General features: G+C 37.2%; 1 protein-coding gene across 2 annotated transcripts in view; it reads left to right on the forward strand.

The window, feature by feature from the left end:
• SUGT1 (SGT1 homolog, MIS12 kinetochore complex assembly cochaperone) overlaps positions 1–11,978 on the forward strand; it is a 29,711-nt gene extending 17,733 nt beyond the window's left edge. For both annotated transcript variants that reach the window (XM_063335121.1, XM_063335132.1), the window contains exons 11-13: positions 9,647–9,737; positions 10,604–10,785; positions 11,430–11,978. In XM_063335121.1, the coding sequence (XP_063191191.1) occupies positions 9,647–9,737; positions 10,604–10,785; positions 11,430–11,531 (375 nt within the window). In that variant the 3' untranslated portion in view covers positions 11,532–11,978. The remainder of the gene's footprint in view (positions 1–9,646; positions 9,738–10,603; positions 10,786–11,429) is intronic.
• The last annotated feature ends 658 nt before the right edge of the window (positions 11,979–12,636 follow it).

The following is a 12,636-nucleotide window of genomic DNA, read 5'->3' on the forward strand; positions in this document are numbered from 1 at the left end:
TTGTCTTTGTGTGCCCAATAAATAAAAGTCAGACGTTGAGGATTTCAGTGTTGAAATAATTCTTTAGACTTTCATGACCTTTTCTTACCGGTAAAGGTTAGCCGTGCAGTTAACTGTTCTTGGCTTTTCAAGAGGGTGTGTTCTGTGCCGTTCCTGGAAATAGTACTTCAAGTGGTAGGAGGCACTTGAAAATCACATGGTGTGAGAGAGAATGCTTTTGTCTCAGTTTTGTTTCTTTTACATTACAGGTATAGAAAAATAAGAAACTGACTGGTCTGGCATAGCATATATTGTTGGCACAGTGCATAGACAGACATATGCTTTGTCCATAGAGCCAAACATGAATCTCTGAAGCAGGAATGTATTGTTGATTCTGCAGAGCTTTTGGAAATTCCTTTGTGTTCTCCTGTTCCATTTTACCTGTTCCTTTCTCAGAAAGGTACCTATAATAGTTCTTGCATCATTTCAGGGAAGAGGGATTTCAAGATGACAGGAGTGGTTTGCTGTAGAAAGCTGGTCTTGTTTTTCCACTCCTGGCTCTAAGGAAGCTGGGCAGTTTATGTGATTGAGTCACGTGAGCGTTTACGCTGTGGGAGATGAGCAGAGTGTTCGAAGTATGTAGGAAATCTGCTAGTCTATTAGTATTTGTATAAATTTGAGTGGAATGGGCATGGGCCTTGTCAAGAGGAGTAACCGTGAGGTGTCCTGTTTGCTTTATGTTCCTATCTAGCTTATGTTATACTTCTCACTTGTCTTGAAGTGTACCATTACTTTCATGAAGCATCTGCACTGTTGAAATGAACTTGACTTTGTCTTTCTATGCTACTGTCTCTAGCCTGGGTTAATTTCTGGAATAACCTCTAGTAGTCTGGAGCCTGGTTTAGATTGAGGTTTATAAAGTGGTGTGAAAGCTTTAGTTTTGTTCAGGCAGTGTCTGAATTGTAAATGTTTTGCATTTGTTTCCAAATGTTACTGTTCCTATGTAGTTGTGAAAGAATATTTTTGAGACTAAATGGGATGAGAGAGAACGCAGGAGGTGTTCTAACAGCAGAATGCCGTGCTTCAACATGTTCTTCCTCTTGCAGAAAAGAACAATATAAGGACACCTGTGAAAGCATAGTGAAGGAAATACAATTTAAATCATGCCCCAGCTAATTCTGGTTCTGACCAGCAGATGGAGTCTGGCTGAAGAAAAACATTTAAAAGCAGGTCTCCGTAAAGCCTGCAAAGACTTCTTTAAAAGTTAAGAATATTTTACTTTGAAAAACATTAAGCACTTCAAGGGAATAGTGTGGCCTTAGTGTTTGAATACTAGAAATTCAGATTTCTTTTCAAAAGTTTTGTGTATGTACTTTCTTCTTATAAGTGGTGTGGAAAATACACAGTTATTACTTTGAGTAAACTATCTTATTACTTAGAACTTCTCAAACGCTTTAAAAATTATTTTGTACCATTTACACAAAGTCCTTTTCTAAGGACTTGGAAAGAAAGACATAATTTCATTATCTTCCCAATTACATGAATTTTTTACTATACACTCCTAAAGAAATTGTATTTTCATGGGATAGGAACAGCTGTGGATTAATAATTTCAGATAAGAATAGTGGCATGTTTTCACTCTGCTTTACTTTGTATTGCTCCTTTGAACGTGTGAGCCACATTGCCATTAGCATCGTGTAGTCTTCACTAGGCAACGAAGAGTCTTGTCTTTCTTTTCCAATTATATGAGGAAATATATGGGGAAACAGAGTCAAATATATGGTCAGGTTATGTGGTGGATAGTTCGGGTTTCCCATGAACTTCATAAAGCTAATAAACGTAATGGATAGAGGATGAAACAGCAGAACTGGCAGATAGTAGAACAATCCTGTGTGTTTTGGTAACTAAGAGAAGCTGGAGAGGGATTTCACAATACTGCTTGAAAATTCAGCATCACTTCAGAAATGCAAAAGAATAAAGGTAAAGATGCAAATTCGGGAGGAGAAAATAGCCTTAATTACATTTGCAGAATTACAAATTCTAAAATAACTACAAAGAGCGAGCAGACAGAACCTACAGACTCTGGGATTGATTCTGGGAACGTTAACAGTGGTGAAAAATGCAGTTGATACCTTAAGAATTGGTTCTTTACTAGCAATGAAATAGAAATTATACCTTTCAGTAAGTCCATGCTGTATCTGGCTCTGAGATACAAAGTCTCTGTTTGGAAAAGAACAGAACTAGCAAAGGGTACAGAGGTAGCACAAATAGATGTTTGGAGGTGTTTGAATGGTTTCTGTATGAGCAGGAGTAAATTAGTGTTCATAATCCGCAGACTTTTGACTTCAAGCTGTGAGTTAGAAGAGGTAAAACACTTGAGTCCAACTCAAGAACAGCATAATGTGTAGGTGAAGTCCAGTTTTGAAATAAAATCTTCATTTCTTTCTTTATGCATTCTGGTATTGTATATACTCTAGTTGTCAACAGTTTTACAGATGATACAGACTGCCTTTAATAGTGGCTGTATGTATTACTGCCATGCTTGGAGACTTTTTTTTACCTAATTCAAAATTTGCTATTTAATAGATAACGCTAGTTGCGAATTCAGCTTTTTATTATTATTATGGTTCTTGCTCACATTTAGTCATGAGTTACTTAGAATTGCCCCATGTTGTCCAGCGTATAATTCTTATGATCTAAGGCCTCAACCTAATGTTCATGTAAGAAAATGCTGAATACAACTGTATTGAGTCCTTCTCTTGAGGGAATTGCTATATATGCATGGCATTTTTTTTCTTGTAGATGAACAGCACAGTTGATAGATCATAATTAGAACAACTAGATCAATTGATGTTGTTGGTTATACTCCTCACGTCAAAGGTGTCTGACTGTAGTAATCTGATAAGCAAAAAGTAACAGCAGCTCCAAAAAGCACCATATAAATTTGAGATTTGTGTCTTACAAATGGAAGCTGATCTGGTCTTTGTCTGTAGCGTGACTTTGTACGCAGTAGGTAGGATTTTGTGTATTTTGGTGGTCATCCCTTAGGAAGAAGCTCTTTGCAATGAGGGTGGTGAGACATTGGAACAGGTTGCCCAGAGAAGTGGTGGAGGCCCCATCCCTGGAAACATTCAAGGCCAGGCTTGGTGAGGCTCTGAGCAACCTGATGTAGTTGAAGATGTCCCTGCTTACTGCAGGGGGGTTGGACTAGATGACCTTTAAAGGCTTCTTCCAACCCAACACATTCTATGATTCTATGATCCCTAGTTTTGTTCATGTGTCAGGTGAAGTGGGGGGAAAACTGTGCCACACTGAAAACTGTTTAACAGGAGGAAGGTAGCCTCTAGTGATGCAATTTAGTTTTTTTACTTCTTTCCAGAAGAGGGAGCCAAAATGTAAAGGCTGGAGCAAGTTTGCTCTCAGGAAGTTGCCTGTGCGCAGTTATCTTGTAGCTCAGAGTGCATAATATCATCGTGCCCCCTTCATAAAAGTAAAAAAGGCACAAAAACTTCAAATGAATGACTAAATATGTTTAAGACAAAGCTATCTGATCTGTCTCTGTCCAGAAAATACAGCAGGAAAGTAGAAATGCATAAATAGTGTAAGGATTTCTAATGTTCTGAAACAGTTCTTTGTGCACAATCAGCCTCGCTTTCTTTTCCTTCTTTTATTCAGTCTATCAGTCAGTGTTTTGGGGATTCCAGGGGAATATTCTGCCATGTTCTGTTGGAAACTTGTGTAACGTGAGCACTTCTCTCGGTCTTCTGTTATGTTCTAGGTGATGCTCAGGGTTTTCTTCTCTGTAAGACCTAGAAGAGGAGCATGAGGACGAGTATGTGCTTTTAGCACGTGTGCTTATGAACTGGAAGGAGACTTGAAATAGTGCTTTCTCTTTTTCATCCCCTCTGCTCTTGCATCCACAAATGGTCTGGGGACAATTACTGTGAGTTTTCAGTTTTCAGTGGTTTGGGCTTTTTGCAAGCAATGACTTGCAGCAATTTAGAGCCATTTGGAAAAGTGGTTTCTTTGATCTCTAATTCAAGGACAGTTCTGGGGTAAAGTTGTGCTGCAAACAGGGGAGGCGTTAGAAATCCTCAGCCTCTTTTACAGTTGACATTTGTTACTTAATAGAGATGTCTGAAGTAGAAGCACGCTCTCAGCAGCTTCATGCCAAGAATATGGTAGTGCGCATCAGTGGAATGTTTCTTTTCCTCAGACCAACATTTTGCCTTGCAAACTCTGGGAAGAGGCAAAGAGTGAAACTGTTTCAAACACTCTTGGACTGTCGTCAGAGTCTCTATTCAGAGGCAAATGTACACAAATAGATAAACAGAGGAACAGATTTATTTTAACTGAAGTTGGTTCTTACCGTTGCATTCCGATCCTTAAAAGATACTTTCTCATTTTGGATATTTTCATTAAATTGCTTGCAGACACTTCAATGCAGAGTTCCCTGCTCTCATGTACTTGTTTTCTCTGTGAGGCTTTAATGCAGATTCATATCTCCCGTATGTATTCTTGAGTGTTTTCTGTAAATTATAAACTGATATTTAAGATATGAGTTGGATACTTTTCTGAAATTTCTTGTGTCTCTTAGGCAGGGCTAGTTGGAGCAATTTCCTGGCTAGACCATAAAGAAACCATCCCAATGATAGGCATGATATTTATTTGGCTGAAAATAAGTTTGATTTTTTTTTTCCTTCTTATGAATGCAGATTGGTGTGGGGCAGATTTAAACTTGTAAATACTCAGAACTATATTTTAAACAAGCATAAAAGTCAGTGCCCATGCATTATATAAATACATATAGGAAAACTATGCATAAGGGTTTTTCTCTGTCTTAACAGAAGATGGATTGAAGAACTATTGGAATAGCGATTGTTTACATTGTGGAAGCACTAAGAAAGAGTATTAGGATTCCAAAATGATCAGTATTGCTAGCTCATTCTGTAAAATTCAAAATTTTAACAAGTGGTTGCTGTGTAATATCAGCAAGGTGGAAACTTTGACCTTTTTCCACTCAGTTCTCCATAGTACATAGCTGGCAAAGAAACTGAAAGGTGTCCACTAAATCCCTTCTGTTGCAATATATTTGCTACAGAATAAATTTCTTAATGTTCACTTATTTGTGAAAACAAATAAGAGTTGTTTTCATCTTAGTATACTTTATTAAAGTTATGGACCAAAGACCATAGAATTGCCTAGGTTGGAAGGGACCTTTCAGATCATCTAGTTCAAGCAATGTATAAAAGGTCTTTGAATAACTGAGATAACAAAACTGTATGTGCATGTGCTCTTAGAGGTAAGTTTGAATAGGTCATACATTTTTAGAAGATAGTGCTGTTTTGTCCTACCCTTAAATTTAGATTACAAAATACATGAGATGATTGCAAAATTACAACTCTAAACACTTAAAATTTACAACTTGGACAAGGCAGTCAGTAGTTCAGTAAATGTCCAAGTAGTTGACTGGAAACCCTGAATTCCCGTGTCTTTGCTATAGCAAAACATCACAATTTAAAAGGGTATTTTTTTGATGCATCTTAAAATTAATGGCTGAACTGCTGCTTAATCTTTGCCAGTTCTCATTTCCTTCATCCATCTGATCAGAGCTTGACACAAATTTGCCAGTGGTAAGTGAACTTTCCCTTAGCATGGACTGTAAAATATAAAAGAAGTAGAAATCAGAAAAAGAAATTCTTGTAACTCATCAGTGTATACCAGCATCATCTTCTAGGGAGGAAGGTAAAATTTCTTTCCCTTTTAAATGTTTCTCAGTTAAATTGGCAATGCCTGTCCCAAAACGTAGTAAGTTCAAGTGAAATCTAGTTCATCGAAGATTTAGACTTTTTAACAGTAAGCTTCTACCTAGGAAATTAATGTTGGCTAACTAGCCTTGTGTTTATCTGTAACTAAGGGGAGAAATTCTTTCTTAAAACTGGATTAAATCTTTTTTTATGCCAGTATTCTTAAAGTAAGGGGGTTTTGTGGTCTTATACTAACAAATAGTTTAGAATAGCTTTTGAGAGCAACTCTGTGGCATCTTTTCTGATAGGTAGTGCTTGGATTAAGCTGCAAACAAACTTGTGTAAATCTCTGATAGGTTTTAAAAAATCAGTTACTTCTGTGACTACAAACTTCTCTGTATCCTTTCACTGAGGATCAGGTTCCTTGTAGACGATGAGTCCCCCATTTGACCCTCTTCTCAGAAGGGTAGGTTTCTGTCAAGATGGTATTTCAAACAAATAGTGCATGAATTACTCTGTCAAAATTCCATGTTTCGTTTCTTTTTTGCTTTGCTCACTTTGAGCCCGAAATACTAGGAGTTTAAAAATTACATCAGAAGGTGGATTATTTCTGCGTTGGAACTTTTCATACATCTGGAGTACTGTGTCCAGTTTGGGGCATCCCAATGCAAGAAAGGCACTAACGTGGAGCAATCCTAGTGGAGGGCTACCAAGGTGGTCAGGTGGCTGCATGGCATGAGCTACAAGTGGAGGCTGAGGAATTAGGCTTGTCCTTAAGTGGCATGCAAAGCATTTAATTTGCAATAAAATTTTCCTGTCTTTTATTCTGAAGTTGGCAGGAGGCACACAGGCATACATTTTATGAAATATAAATGTTAAATCAAAGTAGTTGGCGAAGTGTTGATGTATTTCTCTTGCCTGAGTACTGAATTTTTTTTCAAAGGAGAGGAAAAAGCTAACATTACTTGTGTGTTAGATATGACACAAATGTCCATACTGATGTTACTTTTCTGTGTGATAGCTATCAGTATCTGCTTTAAAATGTTCATTAAAATGCATTTATTGCCATTTGTGTGCATAATTGGGACTTGCAAACTTGTTTCTCCTTAGATCAAATAAAGCTCTCAAGTTGAAGAAATATGCGCCTTCACAGGCAGAATTTTATAGCTTTATATTTTTGGAAAACGTGGTTGTATAATGGTATACAGCTAATGATTTCCCTAGTTTTGCTCTTGCCTGCCACTTTGCCTAATGAGTAGCTTCAATTGAAGTGGATGGAGTAGATGGGGTAGAGGTTTAATCATGTCATAAATACATTCTGTCTCAATTCTTCAGCTGTCTATACTTCTAGCTCGGCAGGGTTGAAATGGTTTAGATTTAAGAAATCTGCATCTTGCACTGGGAATTAGTTTGTAGCATTTCCTTTTCCTTAGGGATGTTTGTCATCTAGTACCATCTTAGGGACAGTTTCAGAGACGAAAATGTAAGAACTAGCAGATTAAAAAAGAGGGGGATTACTGGAGCAGCAGAAGTAAAGATCTTCCTTTTTTTCTTCTTTTTGTGTGTGGGCAGAATGCTCTGATGAATAGCCAAAGGTCTTTATAAGCGTTCTTTGAGGAGGGTTTTATTCTGAGAAGAAAAAAGTCCATGTTTAGGAGTTCCCATCAAGCGTTACATTGCATTAGAGGTCATTCTTGGTGTGGATGAAATAGTCTGTATTTGAAATACTGAAAGACACTGGTGGAAAGCCTGAAGTGAGAGATAGGAGCAGATAGTGAAGGAAGAAACAAACAGAAGAGAAATTGAAGATGTATAGGGTTGAGCAGTCTCAGTATCAAGCATTTACTCTCTCTCTCTCTTTTTTTTTTTTTTTTTTTTTTTTTCAAATAGATCATATAGGGGTATGCTCAACTGAAATGTACAAATGAATTGGTCATACAGTTTCCTCAGGTTGAAATGAGTTATAATTAATACTCAAATCAGTGCCTTTGTAAGTGGCTAATTAACTTAAATGTTTGACTCATGAGCTCCAAATCCATTGGAAAAAAAACCCAACCCTGGTAGTTCTGGCACTTGTGGAACTACGTGTTTGTCTTAGATATACAAATATTTTAGCTTCCTTAAGCTAATTGCAGAGCATTAGATTTATGAGTATAGGTGTTCAAAAATGAACTTTCAGGTTGTAATTTCCAAAGTGTTTTTAGAAGAGTTCAGTGAAGGAACCTTTGCTGACTTGTTTAGTTCTACTGAAGACTAATCATTGGCACAGTTTGAGTGCTGCTTCTGCATAGTTTGAACAGAATCTGCGTCCTTACAGATTGCAATATTAAACTCTGGAATACAGGCCTTCTTTAGGGACATAGTTTGAGCAACTAGAGTAATACGGTATTTTGTTTGTTTATTTTTGGTTCTGTGACTTGCACTATTTTAAAAACTGATGCTTAATTTGTTACTGAAAAAGTTGCTAAAAACATTGGAAATCCAACAGACATGGGGAGTGGGAAGTCAAATGCATGTGGGTGTTGGACTTAAAAACTTACTGAAACTCTTCCCTGCCTTGAAGGGCATTCCATGCCTCATTTCTTAAACATTTGTTTTTCTCAGTTATTACAAGTTAGTGATGGGAAAAAAGTATTTAAAGTTGTCTAGGGAAATGGTAGCTTCCCCAGGGGGAAAAATACAAAAAGAAGCAATCGTAATTAAATATTCTGATTCTTAAAATGCATCATGATTGCAAACGTGGAAGCTTTGAACCTTAAATGAGCTCATTTCTTTATTTTTATAAGGTATCTCAGTCTGTTGCTTACCAGTGACTGATTTGAAGAATGGATTAAGTAAGGTTCGAGTTTCAGATCAACTTGATGCTGTGCGAGGAGCTTGCTGTTAGGATGTCTAGGGTTGGCTTGTACAGTGGTGCCTTTGTTCTTGGGTCTGCAGGGATCCCCAGGTTGTAGTGGCTTTAGGTAGAGCTAAGAACTCACTTCTGCTGAGCTGCTCACAAATAAGGAACTGCTGAAGTTTAGCAGGCACTGATTTCAGTTAATTAATAGCGTCATGTGAACTTTGTGACATTTTCTTAAGTGAATTTGTTGTTTGGAGTGACATTAGACAGTCCTTGTTTTGCAGACATTGTTTTGCAACTTTGTAACCCTGCAACCAAAGGATAAGGTTAATTACGAAAAAACATTTCAATATGGTTGTCTAATGGGATTACGTGTAGTTGTGAATAGGGCATGACATACTTCACTTAATTTTGTGATCTCCTATGATAATTGCAACCATATCTATTTTTAATTGCCAGTTTTGTCAATGAATACTAGACAGTTTTCTCCATAGCAGTGTGTGTTCATTGAACCAAATTAATACAGCTTCTGAATTTCTCCAGTGGGAAGATCTGCATAGTCCCAGGATGTTTCTCTGGTTTATGTACTGCACATAAAATATGAATTTTTTTGGTGGATGAAATGTAAACCTAGATAAAGTTGGATTTTGCAGTCCTTCAAAAGTACTGTTTAATTATTAGAGCTGGCTGGCAAGAACGGGATGCTTGAAAGATAATACTTTGGTGCCTGGCAGTAGAGAGACGTTGGGACTGATCATTACTTTTGGGATACCATAATTTACAAAAAGAACCAAGTGAATAGTAAGCAAAAGGAAGTATGTGGTACTAAACAAAAGGGTAAAAGTCCAATACAAGAGCTATGCAGCCACATAAGAGCTTAGTTGACCTGTGACTTGAAGTCATGTAACTTCATCTTGTAAGGTGGGTACATTTTGTTAAAATACAGGTTTCATATTAGAGACTGTGTTTCTGAAAGCAAATTTATTTTCTTACTGCGACAGGATCCAACTAATTCAAGCCTATTTGGCAGAGTTCTTTGCCATCTGGATTAATACGTTCTTTGTCTTGTGTTTTGTAGGTTGAGATAAAAATGAAGAAGCCGGAGGCTGTAAGATGGGAGAAGCTGGAGGGGCAGGGAGATTCTCCTAAGTTAAAGCAATTTACACCAGGTTTGTTCTCTGAACTATTAAGTATTAAATGGTTTATTTGTATTAAGTTACTTGCAGTTATTAATAATATTTTTTTGTGTTAAATATTGTTTATAAAAACACTGCTTCATATTTACAATGAAAAGCTTAATAGCCTTGTTTTTGCTGCCAAGAATTGACAGGAAAAAGTCTGCAGGGCATTACTAAAACTTAAGTATTAAATTTAGTCATAACTTCCATTAATCTATGGATTGTTAAGGATATATGCTTGTCATTAACTCCTCTGGGTTTATCTGTTTGCTATCTGTTTTGGTCACTGTTTTGCAGTTCTGTGCATTGTAATGCCTCTGTTGTTGCTTAAATAATTAATTATTATTTACTTCAGTATTCCATCGCTCTTAAAGTAATACTTTTGCAGGTTTTCAAGACAGATTAACAGTCTGTCTTTGAGAGAATTTGAACTTCCTCATTTATTGCTTTCAGATATTTTTTGAAATTTAGCTCAAATTTTCCTATGTCTCTAGGGTGATGGCTGGTTTGGGGTTTTTTTTGTTTGTTTTCTTGCTGTCAGCCAATATCTTCTGCCTTGTTTTGACTTCAATTATTTGCGTTGCTGTTATCCACCACTTTGTTGTTGGATAACTAAATTATGTAACTTTACTTAAATGTAAACTTTTGCAGCTGCTGAACATAGTCTGTAGCATTCCTTAATTTCCTTTATTTTTGTTACTGCAATGCTTATATCAATAAGGAAGAATCCATTTGCATTTTCGGATTCATGTTCCATTATTGTCTCTTGATTCATCGGATACATATATATCTATGTGTTCTCTGCTGCTCTAAAAGTCGTGAGAAAATGCTTAGTTAAGTAACACTTCTGTTTTCAGATACCCAGCACTTATATCCATCATCCTCTCACTATACGAGGAACTGGGACAAACTGGTAGTTGAAATCAAAGAGGAGGAGAAGAATGAGAAGTTAGAAGGAGACGCTGCTTTAAATAAACTCTTCCAGCAGATTTATTCAGATGGTACAGATGAAGTGAAACGTGCCATGAACAAATCGTTTGTAAGTCTTCACTCTTTTTCTTTGAAAAAAATGTGTAACTGCATGCTGACACAATTTACTAAGCTTTGCATGAACTGGGAAGCCTCTGGCTACCAAAGCCTTGGGCCTATAATGAATGGCAGTGATTTTGTCAGAGCTATTGGTGTAATGAGTCTCGCTGAAAGCTACAATGTTGTACACTAACGAATGTGACTCTTTAAGTCCAAGTTTGTGCCTCACTGAAGCTTGTGCTTCGTCAATGATCTCTTTGTTTCAATAAGTGTTATCAAAGGAAATACAGGGTTTGACTCATCCAGAGCCTGAAGAGTTGCCATGAATGAAGGGATCGAATACTTTTTAATTGTTTATATCTAGTTCCTTGTATTTGTAGCCCATGTATGCAAGAACCTGACTGACCTTTTAAAAGCTTCTTGTTAGTGAAGTAACGTCTCATTGTGGCCAAGTATTGTTGGGCTGAAGATTATTGAATGACAGCTTTGTCAGATTTTATTCTATTGATACACAGAATTCCTATGTAAGCTGCTTCTACTTGAAGCTAAATTCTTCACCTTTCTTCAGAATTTGTTAATCTGCTATAAGAAATGTGGCTTTTATGTTGCTAGAATTTCTCTAGCAAACTAAACAAGTTTTCTCTCATGTTGCAGATGGAGTCTGGAGGCACAGTTCTGAGCACCAACTGGTCTGACGTTGGTAAAAGGAAGGTAGAAGTAAATCCTCCTGATGACATGGAATGGAAAAAATTCTAATCCTATTTTTAATCTTTTACCATCTATGTGTTGCCATAGTCATGTACTGACCACTGTGTATGGACATAGCATTCTTGGATTCAAAGCACTGAATGTTCCCTTGGAAACAGGAATTGTCTTTGCATTTTGCGTGCTTTAGAAGTTCCTTCATCTGCAGATGTTAAAGATATACTCAAGAGTGGAACCCTATTTTCATCATCTCTGTCTAATTTTTGGAAATAGAGTCAATCACAGCCTAAATTTTCTACCGCCTTTATCAGCTCTGCTCTTTGGGGATGGTGTGATCTCTAATGGGCTGGTCAGGATTATTGCCTTACGCCCGATATTTCTGTTCAATAACTTATTAGATCTTGGCAACTTTGGGTAAAAACACTTTTCAACAACAGTGTTAAAATTGTTTGCTCTTTAACTCTGCTAAATAAAACTGTAAATATAACTTTTTCTATACGGAAGTTGCTTCATTTCATTTTTAGTAATCTTATTTTTCAGTGGGGGCATCACTGAAAGCATATAGGTAAGGATGTGAATACACTGCTTTAAAAAAAAAAAAGCAACTGGTGTGTGTGGGAGCAAAACTTGTGTTCAGTGAAGAGGATGAGATTGCTGTTGTTGCAGACATAAAATTTCTACTTATGGAGTCCTTCCACCTGGGTGATAGGTTGAACTGCAGTCATATGCGATGGAAGGGAGAAAGTCAGTAGTGACTGGAAATTTCTACAGAAAAGTGGGTCCTTTGTCTGCCTTCTATATTCAAAAAGAAGGATCTATTGCAGTTGCTTGAAAGCAAAGATAGCAAGCAGTTGCTTGAAGTTCTGTTATTTCAGAATACTGGAAACCATTTATATTTTAGAAAAGAGCCCATACATCCTTGTTTCTATCAGTTCAGCTTTTCCATCATGATCAAATTTTAAATAGCAGTATTCACAGCGAAAGAACAGAGAAACATAAGAGATAACGTCTGTGCTTGAATACAAGCCTGCAAGGGCCTGTAGATGCTCCAAAGCTGTCTGGACACGGTCCTGGGCACCTGGCTCTGGGTGGCCCTGCTTGAGCAGGGAGGTTGGACAAGATGACTTCCAGAGGTCCCTTCCAACCTCAACCATTC

This window comes from Chroicocephalus ridibundus, chromosome 1 (genome assembly GCF_963924245.1).
Source record: "Chroicocephalus ridibundus chromosome 1, bChrRid1.1, whole genome shotgun sequence".
NCBI classification, from domain to species: domain Eukaryota; kingdom Metazoa; phylum Chordata; class Aves; order Charadriiformes; family Laridae; genus Chroicocephalus; species Chroicocephalus ridibundus.